Consider the following 22,018-nt stretch of genomic DNA (forward strand, 5'->3'; position numbering starts at 1 on the left):
CTGAATTAAGAACATTAGTGTATTTCTGATGCCAGAGGATATTAGCTTTAATATAGTAATCATTCCGTGGTCCTCTTGTCTGAATTAACGAGTGGTGCAGGCTTTAATTCTTCCATTTTGATTTTAGTTACTTTGGATTACAGCAGTGTTTCTCAACTTTATGCTGTGGGGACATTTAAGCATGCTGGGAGTTGAACCCTACGCAAGCTTAAAGATGCTGAGGTTGAAAAACGCTGGATTGCAGAATTGATTTCTAAATCTTATATCAATTTTTCAAAAATTAACTCCAAGATCTAAGATCTGCACACACCACTTTGGGCTGTGTAATTTTTTTCTTTCTTTTTAATAGGGAAGGGGGGAAATTGTGACTTGTGCACACATATATAACCACTTTATTAGCGCTCACCGGGGCCTATTTTCTATTCATGCTGTGCCCTGTGAACCCTTGATTTTGTTACACCCCCCCCCCCCCAAAAAAAAAAAAAAAGGCCACCAGTGTTATGTAGCAAAATCAGCACACTGGAAATACCACCAACCAGGTGTCCATCTGCTGGTTCGGGCTCCAGCTCCCATAATTATTAATCAGCATGGAAACCAAAAGACCTCTATGAGGTTTAAATTTAGAACTCCAAAATCCAATTACGGTAATTTCACATGTCCAATTTTTTTTTAAAAAAAGTCTTTACTTTTAAATAGAAGTGGAATTGATTTCTAAATAAAAGGGCTATATGATTGCACAACGGTGTATATATATATATGTGTGTACTGCGTGCAGATATGTGTGAGTGCCATGCCTTGTTAGGCATGTGGAGACACTTTGCCAGCTCATCCTCTGGGATCAACATGCGGATCTAATCCGATAGGAATCTCCCCTAAAACTGAATGCACACATTTAACTCCAGTGCAGGGTTGAGAACTAGGAAACTTATTTGGATCTTATCATTCTGCTTTGACATAGAGCAACACAAAAAGTGAAGAGGAAGCCCCAAAACTTGCCTTCTTAGAAGATCAAGAATCTTGTAAGAATCTTTTAAGCCCGTTAAAACCTCAGTTGTTAAGATCACCTTAAATCCATTACTCGGTTGGTTTTCTGAGCTTGAGAGTGGTGAGCCTGGCTTTTTGAACTTCTTTAAGCACGAGAGATTTTGGAAAAGAAAAGAAAAAAGGAATGAAGGTGGGGTGGCTGGATGGTTCTTGTAATCTGCAAACCGCTGCTCTTTCGATGGTGATATGCTATCAAGCCTAAGGGGAGGGGGGGAAATCTGTTGTATCGTGAATTGCTATCTAATTGGAGCTTTTCTTTTGATTGTCTTCCAAGTATTATTTTTTATTGTAAACAAAAAAAATGTGAAATGTAATTTTTACAGCAGCAATATGAAATATATTTTATAATAAAAGGATATGGCCTGGTAGATGCCGGTTTCTCTTTTATTTTGTTCTCCTTTTTGGGAGGGTGGCTGGGTACGTAGACCTACATAAAAGTGATTCTTTCACCTATTTTCCCAGAGGTCTATTGACTGGTAGTCCCAACTGATCAGGAAGTGAATGGAGGCAGAGAAAATGGACTTTTACATTAAACCAGGCTACTGGTACGATTATTACCACAATAACCAGACTGGACTATTCATGTGGAGCTGAGATGTCTGGCCAGATGTACTTCTTGAGAGGCTACTATTTGAAAAAAATCTCTTGTTGAACAGTATTTCCTGTTAGAAAGTTCTTACTGATGCCTAACTAAATTCTACTTTAGAATTTTTGCAATTGCATTGCAATTTAACACTCTGCTCAAAAACTGAGGGATGAGAATATCTATCTCTACAACTCAGATAACTCCTAATGAGTGACACTTTCTTCCCTCTGGCATTTTTCAAGCCAGAAATTTCTTGATTAATACACAAGTACTATATATTTGTATAATTGGGCAGATGGTGAGAGTGTCTCAAAATGCATTTGTACTGGTGGAGGTACAAAGGTCATCCAAATAGGGAACTGGCACCCCAAAATTTCATATGATTCCTCTTAAAGCAGATAGATCTGCGTGTATTTCAATCAAGGGAACTTCACAATAGCTATCTGTTCTGTCTGGCTGGATCAATTATGAGGAATAAAGACCCACTCACACTTTGGTTCAGAAGTACTCACAGGGAAAATCTCTTTATAACACAAAATTCTGCAATACAAGGGTTAACTCAAGGAATGTGGTGTTGGCCGGGTTTCTATCATTAGTAGGAGATAACTAGAGTCCTGGATGCCAGCCAGAGTAGAGTCATAAATCTCCGCTACTGATGTGTCTTCTTTAACTAATTACTCACACGGTCCAGGACAGGGGTAGGGAAAAGTCTATGACTTGTAGACTTCAACTCCCAGAATTCCTGAGTAAATCATGTTATCTTAGGATTTCTGGGAGTTGAAGTCCACATGTCATAGAAGAGCCAACTTTGCCTACCCCTGGTCCAGGAGAAAATACAGCTCAAACCAAAAGCAGGCATCGAAATCCATGGGAACGGAGTTTTCCAGTTCTGAGGCAACTGTCCTCCATTATGAACATTGTTTACCACAGCCCCTTTCCCATCAGTCTGTCTTTATATACTCCCAAGGTGTGGCCAAATGCCCCATAGATCTAATCAACGCCAAGAACCACTTCTAGAGAGATATTCATGCCTGGATCTCATCTTCCTTATTCTTGCATCTAAGAGGTGTTCCTGATCCTCAAAGTCTCCATTGTTCTCTGACTCAGACAACACCCTAACTGGGGGTTCTATAGCCTCTGGTGGTTCCTCAGTCCCTAACTCTTCCTCACTCTCAGACTCAGATGGCAAGAACACTGGCCTGCGATGCCAGTACTCCTCCATCTCCTGGTTCTCAAAATCTGTAACCAGCTGATCCCGATGTGGACCATTCACAACACTATCAAGATTAGTAGTGCACTAGAGCAGAAATTCTGATGGCTCATCAGATAAATGTGGCCAGTTCTCAAGTGTTGGGCAGACTAGTAAGTATAACTGGCTATACAACTGTCTGCTACAAATATACTTGTACTTTACACATAGCAGCTCCGACTCAGTTGCAATTAAATGAAGGGTACAATGAGTGTTAACAGCAGTGGGAATGTTACACAATCTGAAACCGCAAAGAACAGTCTCCAGGGTTATTTGTGATAAGCAGCTCCATAGCAGGAAGATATTGTAATGGGGAAGCTTGCAAACTAGAAAGCATTGTTTTCTCTTTCAATAATGGCCAATAATGGTAAGTTTTGGTCCATCTAGTGTTTTTACTACATGATCTTCCCTTTTATTACTCTAAAGTTGAGTGATCTTAAATCTTTCTGCCCCAAACTTCAAGAATGCCCACATAGAATGAGTTAAGACATACAGCACACCTCAAGCATTTTGAATACTTAGGTACATGCATGGTTTTTTTAATGAACTGAAGTAGTTGGATAAAGTATGGCTAGATGGCATTAATAGAGCGTCATAGAATTTCCTACCTGATTTTTAACTGCAATGAAATAATGGCTCCATGGGCATAATGTGCTACGAGATGAAACAACTCTGGGCTGGCTTGTTAAGCAATCGAATAGCCGACTCCATGGGCTGCCCAAGCGTTGGACCGAATTGTGGAGAAAAAATCGATTGCTAGAGTTGGTCGCCCATCTACAATATAAAGCTAATCATGGTTAAAGACAAACAGAAATAAGAAAGCTGCCTACTTGTTCATGTTAACCAACCAGAATGGTTTAACAATTCAGGCAAATTTGTCCCATGACATTTCCCCCCAATTTTCAATTCCACAAACGTGGGTTTTGTTCAACCTCATTATGTCTTAAACGTTCTAAACTGAGCATCAGTTTTTTTTAGACCAAAGCTATTTTGCTATTTTAATACTTCTGTAGTAGTCAAGCTGGACCAAGCAATGCAGAACAAAAAGGGTGACCAAGTGGCTGTTCCTAGTATATAATTCCTAAATGAACCATTTTCCTAAATCAATACACATCAAGATACTTTAAAAAATTATATAAAGTACAGTATATTATTTCAACAGTAAAACAGTTGTCAATTAGTTTTAGTGATCAATTTTGGAACACAATTTAAAAATATATTTTAAAAAACAGTTAAGAGAGATGTAAATTAAAGTGTAACAGCAGGGTTTTTAATCTCTTGGTGATTCCATTTTTAAAAACAATGATTTCAGTTATACTGTACAGTATTACGTAAACTAACCCAGAATGAAACAATCTCAAAAGAAACACTAACAATTTCCCAACTGTTCTGTTACATCTTAAGTCACAACATTTCAGCAATACTATTCAACAAGGAATCTAATCCTTCAGTTTATTTTACTTCTTTTATGAAATTTACGAATTTACATGTGTTGCATATTTTGACCTCAGAAGTACTCCTCATTTAGCACCTATTCAAAGTTATGACAGTGATGAAAAAGTAATTGGGACCAGTCCTCAAATTTATGATCTTCCCAGGTTGGTAAAGCAAAGGAAAGCCGATGTAAGGTTATAAGCAGTCATCTTACTTAGTGACCAGTTTATTTAATGACTGAGTTGCTGGTCTCAACTGATTGCTGAGCAAGGACTATCTATATTTACTGAGCTAAATTAAGTATGTAGTGTGCAATTTAAAATACAGGTAGTCCCCGACTTACGTCAATCCGTTCCTACGGGGCGTCGTAAGCCGAATTTCCGTGTAAGTCGTAATACTGTATTCCGATTTACATGAATGGAGGCGGCGTCGGCATCTTCAAGGGACCAACAGCCGGTCCTTCTCGGCGCTGCGTTGCTGCAGCCTCCGAGGCCACCGACCATGGAGATCCCCTTGCCCGAACGGATGCGGTGGCGGCGGCGGCGGCAGCAGCTTCAAGGGACCAACAGTCGGTCCTTCTTGGCGCTGCATTGCCGCCTCCGTTTGGGCGAGGGGATCTCCGCAGTGGGTGGCAGTGGTGGCTCCGAGGCCGCCCACCGTGGAGATTCCCTCGCTCAGAGGCGGCGGCGGCAACCTTGGAGGCTGTAGCAACACAGCACCAAGAAGGACCGGCTGTTGGTCCCTTGAAGCTGTCGCCGCCTCCGTTCGGGCGAGGGGGTCTCCAAAGCCGCCGCCCACCACGGAGATTCCTTCGCCCGAACAGAGGTAGCGGCTGCAACAGTGGCTTCGAAGCTGTCCCCGGGTCGTCGTAACGACGAAACGTCGGGGATGACGTAATCCGGGGACTACCTGTACCAACTTTTTTCCTCAAGTAGCAGCTACCTTTTGCATTTTTCCTTGCAGGCCTTGTTTATCCTTCTCTTAACTTCTTTTCCCCTTCTGCCTTTGCCTCAACTTAGTACAGACCTTGATCAGAAATATTCAGTCTGATTTCAATGATCTGCATTTCTACTTGACCTTTTATTTATAGCACAATTCTATGCAAACCTACTCAGAAGTTAAGTCCCATTATGTAGCACATCTCCAGGAATGTGTTGAAAATTCCTAATAATCAATTACAGACCTTTAAAGCTTTAATGTATTAAATCTTTCCCTTTTTGCTTGGAACTGTATCTGGATGCCTTTTCCCATTCTGTAGGTTATTAGACTAATTTCATTCTCTTCCTGTAAAAGCTGTTAACTGGCATTGCCGGGGGAAACAGCGTGGTTTATTTTACTCCACGCAATTGTTTTATTAAATTTAGATGGTTGATCTGAAAGTGTTCAAAATGTTCTTACTTTACCCTGTTCTTTACAATCAATGCAAGGTTTAATTACTCATACTTTTCAATTGAAACAATTTGTTCGAATTCCCAATCTATTTCTACTCTATATTTGAATGACCACAGCAGAGATTTCTTAAGAAGAGTACCAACAAAATAACTTTTTTTCATATGGCTACCTTCAAAAATACAATTAAGTCTACACAGATTGATGAATAGTCCAAGTTAAATACTTCGAAGCAATGCTTGTTCTGTGAAGATGTTTCTGGACATATAAACATGGCTTCTTCTCTGCATAGGTTTACTTCTGCTTGAAAAAACAAAAGCTTTTCCTACTACAGTAGTACCTCTAGATACGAGCTGCTCCACATGCGAGTATTCCAAGATACGAGCCACGAGGGGAAAGAAATTTCTTTTCGAGACCCGAGCTCAAATTCGGGATACGAGCCGAGCGTCCACTAGGTGGCACAAGAATCCTTGCTTTTGGTTATCTCAGAGGGGGAAAACAAAGTCTAAAGCCATTTGTTCCAGATACGAGTTGTTCGACCTACAAGCTCCCTTCTGGAACGAATTAAACTCGTATCTAGAGGTACTACTGTACAACCTATTATGAATGCTCCTTGTCCACCTCAGCTCAGGTCATATTCTGAGGAGGATGAACCAGGCACCTCTGGATACCCTAGGCCAGGGGGGTTGCCAGCCGATGCAGAGAGTGAGAGTGAGGGAGAAAGTGACCTGAGGAACCACTAGATAGGGCTGATATGACAAAATGAGGAGTGGTCCCAGTTGGAGGATAAGGAAGACATTATAGTGGAAAGTCAGTGGATAGACCCTCGCTATAGAAGATTGCTGAGAAGGCGAGGGGAGTTGCAGAGTAAAAGGTATTAGTTACAGCCTGAGCCTTTTTGGGGTGTGATGTCACTTCCAGGCAGTATAAAGGCAAAGTATTTTGGGTAACTGGGTGTGGGGTTTCAACGTCATTCAACGGACTGGGGGTGTGATTGAACCAGGCTTTAAAACCATGATTTCTGCCTCAATAAAAGACATTCTCTGCCGGATGATTTTTGCCTGGAACTTCGGTGAGCTAATTCGTATGTTTAAATGATAAATGGACTTGTTATATAAGGAAAGCTGATTAGGCCGAGTTTGGCCCCTTTCCCCGGACATTATTGATGTTTAGGTCCAAAGAGAAAAATAACTCCTTTTTCCTTGCCGTTTTAAAATCTGCTTTTTGTTATGTGTGTTTTTATCAATAAAGAGTTTGATTTTATCATAAAATAAGGGATTTTTTGAGTCGCTGGGTTTGCTCCGAGGGCCGTGCACAGAACACAACCTTTATTGTCTCTCTCTGGTGTGTATCCTCTGATGTAACGTTAGGCTTGTGTTTCGACTGAAGCTCTTCCCACACTCTAAGCATTTATAGGGCTTCTCCCCCGTGTGGATCCTTCTATGTGAAACAAGGTCTGTGCTCTGTCCAAAGTACTTCCCGCACTCCGAGCATGGATATGGTTTCTCTCCTGTGTGGATTCTATGATGCCTAACCAGGCTGGACTGAGTGGTAAAACTCAAGCCGCAATCTGAGCAGCTGTACGTCTTTTCCCCAGTGTGAATCCGCTTATGTTTAACAAGGCTTGAATGGTCCCGGAAGCTCAGGCCACAATCCAAGCAGCCGAAAGGTCTCTCTCCGGTGTGCGTCCTTTGATGCGAGGAAAGGCTGGTGCTCCGACTGAAGTTCTTCCCACACTCCAGGCATTTGTACGGCTTCTCTCCCGTGTGGCTTCTCTCGTGCTTGATAAAGCTTGACTGATCCGAAAAGCTCTTGTTGCAGCCTAAGCAGCTGTACGGTCTCTCCCCGGTGTGGATTCTCTGGTGCAAAGTCAAGCTTGTGCTCCGGCCGAAGCTTTTCCCGCACTCCAAGCATTTATAGGGTTTCTCCCCGGTGTGGGTTCTCCTGTGTGAAGCAAGGTCCGTGCTCTGACCGAAGTATTTCCCGCATTCCGTGCACAGATACGGTTTCTCTCCTGTGTGGATTCTCTGATGCCTAACTAAGCTTGACTGAGTGCTAACGCTCAGGCCACAGTCTGGACAATGGTAAGGTTTTTCCCCAGTGTGGATCCGCTTGTGTTTAATAAGGCCTGAATGGTCCCGGAAGCTCAGGCCACAATCCAAGCAGCTGAACGGTCTCTCCCCGGTGTGTGTCCGTTGGTGTGAAGAAAGGCTTGTGCTTGAGTTGAAGCTCTTCCCACACTCTAGGCATTTATAGGGCTTCTCCCTTCCGTGAATCCTCTGATGTGGAGGGAGGCTTGAGCTGTGGCTGAAGCCCTTTCCGCACACAGAACACTGGCAGAGTTTCTTGTCTTCCAGAAATGCTTGACCACCACCAAGATTTTGGTTCCAATCCAAACTCTTCCCAAATTTGAAGTTTTCATTTGACTTTCCCTGCGTATGGATTAACTGGTGAACATTCAGACAATTGTTACACCTCTTATCTGTTTGGCTGCTTGGCTGAACTGGGGTTTCACTGAAACTTCTACCTTGGGAAGTGATAGATTTATCAACTCTTTTCTCCACAAAGCTTCCTTCTTCTCCCATTGGTCTACTTTGAGTCCAAAAATTCTCTTTCAGTTCTTCAGATTTGACTCTTTCTGATTGTTTTCCATCATTCTCACTCTTCCATCCATTATCCACTGGAATAAAAAGACAAACCCAACAAAATGTGTAAGTATTTATAACAGTCATTGTGTTATATATCTGGTTAGATTCTTGGGCTCAACTTATTTATTTTATTTTATTTATTTGTTGGATTTGTATGCCGCCCCTCTCCGCAGACTCGGGGCGGCTAATAACAATGATAAAAAACAACATGTAACAATCTAATTTAATAAAACAATTAAAAACCCTTATTATAAAAACCAAACATACACACAAACATACCATACATAACTTGTAATGGCCTAGGGGAAGGAATATCCTAACTCCCCCATGCCTGGTGACAAAGGTGGGTCTTGAGTAATTTGCGAAAGACAAGGAGGGTGGGGGCCATTCTAATCTCTTGGGGGAGTTGATTCCAGAGGGCCAGGGCTGCCACAGAGAAGGCTCTTCCCCTGGGGCCCGCCAAATGACATTGTTTGGTCGACGGGACCCGGAGAAGGCCAACTCTGTGGGACCCTATCGGCCGCTGGGATTTGTGCGGTAGAAGGCGGTTCCAGATATATTCTGGCCCAATGCCATGTAGGGCTTTAAAGGTCATTACCAACACTTTGAATTGTGACCGGAAACCGATCGGCATTTTCCCAACAGTTCTCTAGGTCCTTCCTAGGTAATCTGCTAAAGGGTTTATCTCTCCTTCCATTAGGATTCTGACTTACATAATAATGTAATAATAATTCTGACATATATAGACATGTAAATCAACACGTGGCACATACTACTATATATGGTGGACATGCCCAGAAACAAAAAAGTTTTGGAACAAGATCCAAAATTGGATACTAGAATATGAACTAGAGCTAAAACCTGAAATGTATATTTTAGGGATAATTAGAAGACAACACGAGAAGGGCAACTATTATTTAATAACTCACATTAACCGTGGCACAATTGGTTTTTGCTCAAAATTGGAAAAAAGCGTATCATTTGACGATATGGTAATTAGGAAAATATTAGAATGCGCAAAATGGAGCAAACTTACATTAGTTACAGAACAAACAGGAAAAAGGATACTATACTATGTGGGGTAAATTCTATAATGATGAAAAGAAGGAAATAGGACAATTGTAAAGAAAAAAATTGGGGAAACCGGTCCCGCAAGTATTTATTTATTTATTTATTTATTAAATTTGTATGCCGCCCCTCTCCGTAGACTCGGGGCAGCTCACAGCAGTGATAGAAACAATGTACAATATAAATCTAATAATATGAAGTTAAAAACCTATAATTTAAAAAAAACATGCACACAACACATCATACATAAATTATGTGGAAGATATTTCAATTCCCCCATGCCTGACGGCAGAGGTGGGTTTTGAGAAGTTTACGAAAGGCAATCTGGTCCAATGCCATGTAGGGCTTTATAGGTCATAACCAACACTTTGAATTGAGTCTGGAAACCAATTGGCAGCCAATGCAGACCATGGAATATTGGAGGGACATGGGCATGGCTGTGTTCTGCACAATTTGCAGTTTCTGAACACTCTTCAAAGATAGTCCCATGTAGAGAGCAAAGAGTTATTTAATCAAAACAGAATGTCTAGATTTAGGCATAAGAACATAAGAAGAGCCATGCTGAATCAGGCCAAAGCCCATCGAGTCCAGCATTCTGTGTCACACAATGGCCCACCAATTGTCCTTCGGGATCTTGAGCAGAAAGAGAAGGCAAGACCCTCCCTTTCCCCTGACCCCCAACAGATAGTACTGAAGGGAATCCTGCCTGCCTCAACCAACATAGAGGCGGTACATGGACATCTGTTTCAATAACCAACAACCGTTTCAATAACCATGCTCACAATTCATTGGGTCAAATGCATTAAGTTTATGCATAACTGGTTTGAGGATAAATTTTATTGAGTATTAACTAACTGGGTCAATTGACCTCTTTTGTGTTACAACATGCTAATATCTAATGGTCCTTTCTACTGTTAAAGTTAAATTTTGTTGGGATCAAATAGCTCTCCTCATTGTCATGGTTGTATCAGAAGCACTGAGGTGCTTCCAGGTTGAAATATTTAGCCAGTTGTTAAGTCATTAATTAGCAGTTGTCTCACCGAACAGCCTTCTTTATGATTTCTTGAACTTTTAAAGACTCGATTGCTAAAAAAATATTACGAGTAAATAATTAGTGTTTAAATCAGTCTGTGTGGGCATATTTATTGGTGGGCTTGTTGTCTGGACAGAACAGGTTACTGTATTTTATAATCTGTTTACCGAAATGAAATTATGTTGCGTGAAACCAGTTGCAATTGAAGCAGCCCAGAAATTGCATAATACGTAAGTACACAGTACTTATTCAAAAAACCATGATGAAAATAAGAGGCGGCTCAGTGTTAAGAACAAAAATGAACAAAGCTCGTAAAATATACCCATAGTCCTTACCCGTGTCAATTCTCAATTGGATGCTAGTTCCACTAAGAACTGGGCTCCCTTCTCTGCAGGGAATGGCTTTATTGGCTTTCTCTCCTGGGGTGTTTTTTGCTCTTTCTTGGTTTGCTAATGTATTTGACCATTCCCAGTTCTGGAAACCACAATCTTCTCCTTTGCAGGCTGACTTGCAATATAATTCCATTGGATTTGAATCTTCTGGTATATGTCTCTCCTCGCTGATTCTGATTAAATGTTCCTGGCCTGTTGAAGTAAGTTAGGAAATATACAACTTCAAAATTATTTTCTATGTGTTATGTGGAAGTGGAATGAACCTCTGCTTTACGAGGCATACACACACACACACACACACACACACACACACACACACACACACAGACACATCAATCCATCCATCAAATGAAGGAATGGATGAATGCCTCCAGCTAAGAATTATATTGCAAACTTCCTTCTCTCCTGAGCTGCAGATTTTGCTACCTGCCACCTGCCTGGACTTCAGCTTTACCTGGCGTACCCCCTCTCCCCCCTCCCCCCCATCCTTTCTCATCTTTCAACTGCACCCCTCTGCTAAGACCATGATAAAAGAAGAGAGCGACCTGTTTGTGATCGACACCCTCATCATTACCTCCTTGCAGCTTTTCCAGCTAAGGGTCCCCTGTAGTTTCCCTCTCTACAGGTGTCTAAAAAAGCCCCAGGGAAGGCAGCTGCAGAGAGAGACTACAAAACCCATTCGCCACCACCAGGTATCGCAAAGGTCCCCTATTCCAGTGTTTCCCAACCTTGGCAACTTGAAGATATCTGGACTTCAACTCCCAGAATTCCCCAGCCAGCGAAAGACTGCCCTATTCCACTAAGAGGCGCAGAAGGAAAACTGGTCCCTTCTTACAATCTGAGGCTACGAGGGATGAGAAGAGGAGAGGCAGCTGGTCTTCGGGTCCTCCTTCCGATCTGCTTCTCAGCCTCTTTCGAGCTTTCTCGGGGGAGGGAATCCCGCTCCCGACACTCACCCGAATCTGTCCGAGCCCTTTTTTTCTCCCACCTTCCAGCTTGTAAAATCCAAGAGAAACACTCCCCGCAACCGCCACCTCCCCTGGGGGATGTCAGGAAATCTTGCTTGCATTTTCAAACCCCAGCTTCCGGGGCGGGTGTAGCCAAGGAAGGGCCAATAGCAGAGGGAGGGTGGAGGGGAAGAAAAAGCGGTTTGGTATCGAGAAATTCGCTCCGGTCTGCAATCTTGGCAACTTGACGACTATGTGGACTTCAACTCCCAGAATTCCTCAGCCTCTTAAAGTTGCCAAGGTTGGAGACTCCTGGTCTGGAAATCCCCCCCCCCCCCCACATAGTTAAGATGATGATAATGATAATGATGATTAGAATAGAGTTGAGTAGAATAGAACAGAATAGAATAGAATTCTTTATTGGTCAAGTGTGATTGGACACACAAGAACTTTGCTTTGGTGCATGTGCTTTCAGTGACAATAATGATAATTATGACAACAACAGCAACAGCAGCAGCAGCAATACAGTTGGAAGGGACCTTGGAGGTCTTCTAGTCCAATGTTTCCCAACCTTGACAACTTGAAGATATTTGGACTTCAACTCCCAGAAGTCCCCAGCCAGCATTCACTGGCTGGGGAATTCTGGGAGCTGAAGTCCAAATATCTTCAAGTTACCAAGGTTGGGAAACACTGTTCTAGTCCAACCCCCCTGCTTAGGCAGGAAACCCTACACTACTTTAGGCAAATAATTATCCAACTTCTTTAAAACTTCTAGTTTTTAACTTCTAGATGATCTTCCCTCTCTTCAAAATAAGTAGACAACCATTGCAGAGTTGGGGCTGTATTAAAATCAAGTAATACTTTATGTGAAGCTTTTTCTAAAAATGTTTTTTTTAAGTATTTATGCAAAACAACCTTTATTTTAGATACTGTAGTAGGAGAGTTGGTGGGGATGGAATTAGGGGATCAGGTTACAACAATCTTCCAAGGTAGACCTGTGCTTGTGCTATTATTGTAAAATTTCTCAGGGGTGGCAACTTTTAAGATGTGTGAACTTCGGCACCTGCAATTCCTCAGTCAGTTGGATGGGGAATTATAGGAGTTGACCCATCTTAAAATTGCCAAACTTGAGAAATACTGGGTTAGAGTATAAACAATTTGCAATCTGGTACATACCTAGCCAAGAGGTAATTACTAGGTATCCATCCCATTGAAATGGGAGATAGTAAGCAGTCTGAAGAGGAGGAGAAGGAGATGGTGATTATTTGGTTGTGCACACATTACATGGAAACTCTTTGTAATTTTGGTCACCAAACCTGGAAGGCCAGAATGTATGATTCTGCACTTAAGCCAATATTTAAAGTTTCCAAGGGTGAGAAACAATGTACTACAGAGGTCTTCAAACTTGTCTGCACACCAAGACAACTACTAGATATGCCACATACCATCACTCTGCTAATCAAATAATTCCCTCAACACCAGTGATGGGCTACCAAAAGTTTTACTACCACACTGTGGGCGTGGCTCATGCATTTTGTTTCAACATCTTTCAGTGCAAATTGGGTGCTCTGGGGTGGAGCTCCAAATTTTGCTACCGGAACTGCGTTCCTGACTGTTCCTAAAGGAGCCCACCACTGCTCAACACTGTCAAACTATTTACTAAGTCTGCACTACTATTACTACTATTTTTTCTCATCATTCCTCTCACCCGTCTCCTCCCACCTATGACTGTATGACTGTAACTTGTTGCCTGTATCCTTAAGATTTATTAATATTGATTGCTTCCTGATTGCTTATCGACCCCTATGACAATCATTAAGTGTTGTACCTCATGATTGCTGACAAATGTTTATTTTCTTTTATGTACACTGAGAGCATATGTACCAAAGACAAATTCCTTGTGTGTCCAATCACACTTGGCCAATAAAGAATTCTATTCTATTCTATTGGCAACTTTAAGACTTGTGGACTTCAACTCCCAGAAGCCTCCAACCAGCTTTGCTGAACACCTCTACGTGTACTATGTTATTGCAGTGAACAATGGTTGGAGAAAGAATGTAGAGCTATTATCCATGGCTTGAACTGCAGGGAGAGGGGAGGTACAGAAATTTGGTTAAATGAGAAAGATCAGTTAAAGACATCAATACTATATGGATCAGAACTATTTCTATTGAAACAACTTCAGTGGCAGAATCTTGCATATCTGAATGTATTTCCTACTTCCTCCCTTTTTCGGTGTGTGGCTCAGGGAGAAGCTTATCTGAAATGTTTTATCGAGTGATTTTCTTGGTCACTCAATAAGCTTATTGTTAAGCTTATTGTTGGCTCAATAAGCGAGTCTTCTTCCTGTTCCCCCTTCCCTCCATATTAAGAGCCATCTGATATGAGAAGGGATCTATGTAAAAGCTCACATCCTCAGTTGGAATCTTATCTCTATTATAAATTCATGGGCTGAATTCATACAACATACTGAATTGTAATAAGCTTGATTTGGTTTTGGTTTAGCAGGTTCCGTCATCTGGAGCTGGGCACACAGCTTCATTTCTGCCGGTGGAACTGCGTTCCACCCTGTCCTGCCTTGCTGCCCACCCGTGCTTCCAACTAACCGTAGCTTAAAATGCTTTACATTTTCAGCCTCAATGACTCTTGAGAGTTGCAAATGGATTTCTGGCTGGCTGCATGTGAGCCATGCTCGCCAACTCAGTGTGTTGTGACTATTTATTTATTATTTATTTATTAATTAGACTTCTTTTTTAAAAAAATATAATTGATTAATTTAATGAACGAGGAAGGGGAAAAGGGGAGTACAAAATCAAAAGGAGGGGAGAGGAGGGGAAAGGAAAATAGATTTATACTGATTTTGAAGGTACAGATTGCGAAAAATTGCAAAAATCCATTATATTCCTTAATATATATACATTATTATACAGCAATTCACATTATTACATTAGTTCTATTCATGTTTCAATCTTAATTTACATTGCAATGAGCAGCTTTGTTATCTATATCTTATGTTGCTTGATAAATCTATTCGAAACATTTAAATATAATTAGTCTTACTGTAATTTGTCTGGCATATAATATATTTAGGTTAGTAAGGGGTTGTAATTTTTAGAGAGTATTTAGAGGCGTAGGGATTGAATAAGAAGGAGGAAGTGGGGTAGGGAGGGAGTTGTCTGCATCAATAGCAGACCTTGAGTTTAACGACTTATCCTTTTTATTAAGCAGTAAATACAGGAAATGAAAATAGTGAAAGATGTAGGAGTTAAGATTAAAATATGATTAGTTTTTTAGTAATTATGTAAGTATAACAGTAGGATTGAACTCAGACAGGTTTTTAGTTGTTTCGTATTCTAGATATCCATTGATACTTTGGCATAGAAGTCCATTGACGTCTATGCCGCCTTTCTTAAAGCGAATCAGGGCAGCATACAACATAATGAAAACAATATGTATAAAGAATGCTAATTATTGTTAAAAAGAATTATTTATAAAATCATAAAAAACCCCATTCATTTAATTAATCATTCACAACATTGGATGGAGACAATCTCGTTGCTCATGGCCCCCATGCCCGCTGGCAGAGGTAGGTCATCAGAGCTTTACGAAAGACAAGGAGTGAGGGGGCTCTGGAGGGAGTTCATTCCATAGGGCCGGGGCCACCACAGAGAAGGCTCTTCCCCTAGGCCCCGCCAGACGACATTGTCTGGCCGATGGGAACTGGAGAAGGCCGACTCTGTGGGACCTAACCGGTCGCTGGGGTGCATGAGGCAGGAGATTAGCTGAAATCCTCCCAGAAAATGTTAATGCAACTTGTTTAGATTTGACTTATTCTATTATACCAGAGGTGGGCAAATGTAACTCCTTTATGACCTGCCAATCAATTGTGGCTTATTTAACAAACCCCAGTTAAGCAACACATAAAACATCAAAATGTGGGAACCCAGCCAAAAGCCTCTTTAATCTGGGAAAGGACACTGAGAAAAATAACATTTAAATAAACTGAATGAAAAAAAAATTACAAGGTCTTCAAGAAATATTCATATTATTTAGTACTGTGGATCCTACCAAGGTTGGTAAAACGAGGACCCAGATTGTTGGGGCAATATTATTATTATTATTATTATTATTATTATTATTATTATTATTATTATTATTTGGATTTGTATGCCGCCCCTCTCCGTAGACTCGGGGCGGCTAACAACAGTGATAAAAAACAGCATGTAACAATCCAATATTAAAACAACTAAAAAAACCCTTATTATAAAACCAAACATACATACAAACATACCATGCATAAATTGTAAAGGCCTAGGGGGAAAGAGTATCTCAGTTCCCCCATGCTGACTCCATAAACAGAGTGAGCTGTAAAGTGACATATAAGTCTAAGTGCTATTGCTATTATGCAGCATTTAACAAAGTTAACACAACTTTGTTAAATGCTGCACATTTAACACAAAGAAAAGCAGAAATGCATAAATATGCACTCGCAAATGAGTGCATTGGCGTTGAAGCAACAAGAGCATGAAACTGGTTATATAAGCAGCTTTCGTTCATCCAGTTTGGAAAAATCTTTATACTGTTTATTTCTTATTCTGTGATTTTGATCTCTCTTTTTTTGGCCAAAGGGTATGCTACAAGGCAAACCTCCGTGCACTCGTGCCAGCTTTGTATAGAAATCTACTCCCAAATAAATAACATGGCTTTTGATTAAGGTGTAGCCTCTGAAATACTTTTAATTAATTTTAAATGCCTTTGCCCCGAGATACTAAATTGTTGTCAGTACAGATTTCAAAGGGAGTAGGAAATTGAGCCAAAAGTAGCATCTTCAGGGTTTAGGAAAGCAGAAATGATTCTGATACTACATTATTTAGGGAGAACTAGAGCCAAGGCTGATCTCTTGGTGCAGGTATGTGCTTGAGAGGCAGGAAATATGTTTCCTGCAGGAACTGGTTGTATTCCAGGGAGATATACATTTCCCTTACAATGCCATGCTGTGTATCAAGCTAAATTTGAAAAGCTAAGCTGTGGCAGATCTAGTTAGAAGTTGGATGGGAGACCACTAAGAAATATAAAAGAATTGAGCTAACATGGAATTTGAGGGAGAAAAATACCTTTGAAGCAAGGGTGGGCCCTAACTTACCTCAACAAACTGCTAGTTTGCTTCAACTGCACTGCATGGGCACACCTCATTCGTGTGTGTGCACATGCACAGTGCCAAAAAAACCGGGGGGGGGGAAGCAAAAAACAAGATGGCGACCACATGCACAGTGCCAGAAACTCAGTTTCTGTGCATGCTCAAGTTTTTGTTATTATACAGTAGTACCTCTAGATATGAGCTGCTCCACATGCGATTATTCCAAGTTACGAGCCGAGACGCGAGCAAAATTTCTGTTCGACATCCGAGCTCAAATTCGGGATACTAGCCGAGCGTCCACTAGGTGGCGCAAGAATTCCATGTTTCCAGTTATCTCGGTGTGAAAAGCAAAGTCTAAAGGCATTCGTTTGAGATGCGAATTGATCGACATATGAGCTCAGGTCTGGCACGAATTAAACTCGTATATCGAGGTACCACTGTACTGGGTTTACAGTGAAAAATATAAATAGATTAGGGAAGATAATTACACTGGATTTACAGTGACAGAACATAAATAGCTTAGGGAAGATTATTATAATGGGGTTGCAGTGAAAAAATACAAATAGATTAGGGAAGATGATTACACTGGGTATACTGTGAAAAAAACCATAAATAGAGTAGGGAAGATGACACTGAAGTATAAATAGAGTAGGGCATTATAAATTTATTAGGTTGGCAGTGAAAGTACAATTACAATAGGCTAACATAATGAAACAGGAGAAATAGATATAATGATAGAAGAGGTGGTATTATTTTTTAAAAGGGTTTTAAATAAAATAAATTTATACTGATTAGGCGGATTGATAACTGAATACCATATTTCCATTAAGAACTGAATAAGGTTTTATTAAACCGATGGTGTTGATATGTAATGATAGAAAATAAATAGATTTAAGTGATATAGTTTGGTTTCCTCGCTTTCCTTGGGAATGATATGGTTATGATAATATCTTGTAAGATTTTGATGATTAAGTATGGGTAATTAATATTTCAGATTAAATAACTTTTCTATTTTAAGAGCATTTAGTATATGATAAGGATGAAGAAAATTTTAAGAGGTAACTAAGGATGTATGACATTTGAAAATAACCACTTTGGCCTAAATGTAATAAAATTTAATAGATAAGTGAAAGCAAATAGATGAGATATAATAGCAAATAGTATTGTAAGTTTGTATAATGATATTGAAAAGTTTATATGAAAGTTTTCCAGGTGATAAAAGTAAAGGAGGCAGCATATTGTTGGATGATAAATACCGAATATAAATGTAAATTCATTGTATTGTATTGAAGATTGAAGGTATATGATATTGCACTGTTTAAAAGGTGGAAAAAAATAAAAGAACTTTTACCCCAATTTTTTTTTTTTTAAAAGATGCTGGCATCCACGGACTGTCACCGACTGAATCGGGTCGGTGACATCATCGTGACATAACTAGTGGGTAGCTACCAGTTCGGTGAATTGGTCTGAACCAGGAGGAACCCACCCCTGCTTTGAAGTCCCCCGATTCAATCATACCTGGAGCAACACAAGAACAAGGGGACACAATCTGAGGTTAGTTGGGGGAAAGATCAAAAGCAAGATGAGAAAATATTATTTTACTGAAAGAGTAGTAGATCCTTGGAACAAACTTCCAGCAGACGTGGTAGATAAATCCACAGTAACTGAATTTAAACACTCCTGGGATAAACATAGATCCATCCTAAGATAAAATACAGAAAATAGTATAAGGGCAGACTGGATGGACCATGAGGTCTTTTTCTGCCGTCAGACTTCTATGTTGCTATGTTTCTAACAACCTACAAAGATTTTGGCTTTCCATTATTGCTGCTTACAGTTAGGCTAAGCCCTCTCTCAGATGTGACTTAATCACTGAGAAGAGCAGTGATGGGTTCCTATGGGTACGGTCAGGTATGTAGAACCGGTAGAAAAAAATTTATTTTTTTTCTCCCCCCCCCTTTCCCCTTTCCCCCCTGGATATGTTTTTCCTATCATAGTAAATGAGGTTGAATGTATGTAACTTTAGAAGAGCTCTCTCTCTCTCTCTCTTTGTGTACATACAGTTTATATAGTAGATAATGTATATTTTTGTGTGCCTGTGTGTAATACGTATGTACACATATGGCATATATACATAGAATTAAATAATATATTTTGTATGTTCAGTAATAGTAAATAGAGAGGGAAATTGTATCTCTTTGAGGCGAGAAGAGGCCAGGCACCCTAACCCTAACCCAAACCCTTGACTTCAGTGATGTCAGGTTGGCCACCTTTAAGCCAGTCACATGCCCTTTAAGCCACCCCCGGTCATATGATTGTCAAGCCACTCCCACCTGGTCACATAGCCAACAAGTCACACCCACAAAATAAGCCACACACACAGTGTGGTACTAAATGTTTTTGCAGCCCTTCACTGGAAGAGAGGTACAATCTGATACTTATTAGCAAGACCCGACTGAGTCCAAAAAGGAGGATCTACCTCTTGGAACTGTGACCAGCTGGATTTAGAATGTGGTATTGGCCAATATTTCAGAGCAGGAGTGGGAGTTTAGGATCATCATCTTGGGGTCTCTTACGGCCTTCAGGGGCTCTGCTCCATAAATTGCGGGATATGAGAACCTATTCCTTAAGTTGGATTCTACAAATCAGTTGGGATTTTTATACTTCTTGTTGCATGCCTGATGGACAAGAGCCACCTTTGTGATTTGTTCACCTGGCACAATGAATCCAATTATTCATGGAGAGTGAAGGAAAGTGGAATTCAAGCACTTTATGTTATGTTCTAGCACAGAGCACCCCAGGAATCAAATGCAGATCACCGTGTGCAGATAATAAAGGATTTATTTTGTACAAGGAATATATTTACAAGTAAAGTCTTTCAAATAAAGTAAAAGTCTCTAAATGTCTTTACTAGAATGAGCAGGGAGAGTATTATCAGCTGGTGAGATTCCAGAAAGAAAGATAAGCATGATAATAATTACCCAGCTGTAAATAGTCAGAAGCAGAGATTCACACGAATAATCTTGCAGCCCAGAGTTTTTCTGAAGGCCAAGAATGTTATTTCAAACACGGATGATCATGAAACTAGAAGCCAGAATTAAATGCGTTGTTCTCTGCAATGTGTGGCTCAGCTTACTGTTAAATACTATGAAGGTGTGACCCAATAGCCAGCAGCCCTACTCCTGATGGAATCTCCTTTTAGCCAACCATTCATGTCCCCTAGATGCCCTGTGGACTTAGACATCTTCCTCTTCTCCTGAGTCACTCAGCACAGAAAATGCAAAGTCATTTCTCACAGGAAGTGCTGATTCACTCATCCCAGGAAATGCAGAAGGCCCTTGCTGTTGTTTTGACCCTGACCCCTCATATTTTTCATTATCACTTTCAGGTGCCAGGAATACAGTCTCTGTGTCCTTTGAGTCCATGATTATTTGTGCAGGATGTGAGTGAACCACAACACTTTATTTCAGAAGCAACTGGCACCTCTGCTGATAGTTTGATAAAGTTCAGTAAAAGGAATTGAGTTTGCTCCAATGGTCATAATTGTGAAAAATGGTCATAACTCACTTTATCAGTCCTGTTGTAACTTCAAATGGCCAGTATACAAACTGTTGTAAGTCAAGGACTACCTATATGGGCAAGAATCAAAAATATATACAAAAAATGACTTCTGGCTTCTTCCAAAGATGTACTTACATTGAACCCTTAGTTTAACACAGTGGTTCTCAACCTGGGGGTCGGGACCCCTTTGGGGGGGTGTTGAATGACAGTTTCAAAGGGGTTAACTAAAACCATGGGAAAAGACAAATTTCCCATAGTGTCAGGAACTAAAGCTTCTATTCTGGCACCTTGGAGCATATTTTTACAATCCAACCAATCAGGCGTTTACAGTGGGGACATCCCTCTGACCTTCCTGCCAATCAGCATAAAGCTCTGTTGGGAGAATTGACGCTAGACTTATGGTTGGGGGTCACCACAACATGAGGAACTGTAGTAAGGGGTCGTGGCATTAGAAAGGTTGAGAACCACTGGAATATACTGTCCATTTTTCTTCAAAAGGAATTTTTAAAACTTAAGAATCATCAAATACATATTTGATGTAATTTGTTTTCCTCCCCATTGTTTTTCCAACAGTGACTTTTCTCTCACAAAATCCGTTAATTTAACCATCATGCCAGTCCTGTCACCTTTACTTTACATTCCTCTATTGTAAGTATGACAGTGTCTTTCCAGCACTAAGTGTATTAAAAAAATGTGTTCATGTTTAAAGCGCCTCAAGATCTTTCGTTTATTTACTGTTGCTAGACTAATTATAGTTTCTGGATTTCACACAGTTCCTGCTTCTATATGTCCTACTACGGTACTACCCACTAGAGGGAAATGTTGGCCCAATTTTTCTTTTTCCTTACATAGAAGATCTGTTCTGTTTTCAGTCCCCAGATGGCAGACTCTGTTCTTCCAACTTTTGATTCTCAAGGTTTTGGTGTAAGATTATTTATTTATTTTTATTTATTTATTTATTTATATTTATTTATTTATTTTGTCCAATACACAATGAGGGTTTTAGTGGGTATATATATCAATATACACATAGTAAAATACATGATGAAGGTTATAGAGGAGATACTCATAGTAAAATATATTTAAGAGATAATAGAAAAGAAGATATAGTAATAGAACATATCAATGAAAGAATAGAAGAAGAGATATAGGAATAGAAGAAAGGTATAGGAGATATAGGAGAGCAATAGGACAGGGGACGGAAGGCACTCTAGTGCACTTGTACTCACCCCTTACTGACCTCTTAGGAATCTGGATAGGTCAACTGTAGATAATCTAAGGGTAAAGTGTTGGGGGTTTGGGGATGACACTATGGAGTCTGGTAATGAGTTCCATGCTTTGACAACTCAGTTACTGAAGTCATATTTTTTACAGTCAAGTTTGGAGTGGTTAATATTAAGTTTAAATCTTGTGTTGTTGTGGTTGAAGCTGAAGTAGTCGCCGACAGGCAGGACGTTGCAGCATATGATCTTGTGGGCAATACTTAGATCTTGTTTAAGGCGTCTTAGTTCTAAGCTTTCTAGGCCCAGG

General features: G+C 40.4%; 1 protein-coding gene across 1 annotated transcript; it reads right to left on the bottom strand.

The window, feature by feature from the left end:
- Positions 1 to 4,127: 4,127 nt before the first annotated feature.
- Positions 4,128 to 20,352, bottom strand: LOC139154666 (zinc finger protein ZFP2-like). Its single transcript, XM_070729572.1, has 4 exons — positions 20,224 to 20,352; positions 11,679 to 11,838; positions 10,787 to 11,035; positions 4,128 to 8,382 (listed from the first exon to the last, which is right to left on the bottom strand). Exons 1-4 carry the CDS (start codon positions 20,350 to 20,352, stop codon positions 7,031 to 7,033), a joined length of 1,890 nt encoding a protein of 629 aa, XP_070585673.1. The 3' UTR covers positions 4,128 to 7,030.
- Positions 20,353 to 22,018: the final 1,666 nt, after the last annotated feature.

Source organism: Erythrolamprus reginae, chromosome 1 (genome assembly GCF_031021105.1).
Source record: "Erythrolamprus reginae isolate rEryReg1 chromosome 1, rEryReg1.hap1, whole genome shotgun sequence".
NCBI classification, from domain to species: domain Eukaryota; kingdom Metazoa; phylum Chordata; class Lepidosauria; order Squamata; family Dipsadidae; genus Erythrolamprus; species Erythrolamprus reginae.

Excerpts from the sequence above, each read along its gene's own strand:
- LOC139154666 (XM_070729572.1), bottom strand. The coding sequence starts at position 20,352 with ATGGACTCAAAGGACACAGAGACTGTATTCCTGGCACCTGAAAGTGAT. Across the intron at positions 11,839-20,223 it reads TGAGTGAATCAGCACTTCCT|CTGGAAGGTGGGAGAAAAAA; the intron begins GTGAGAAATGAC and ends GGATTTTACAAG. Across the intron at positions 8,383-10,786 it reads CCAATTGAGAATTGACACGG|TGGATAATGGATGGAAGAGT; the intron begins GTAAGGACTATG and ends TTTTTATTCCAG.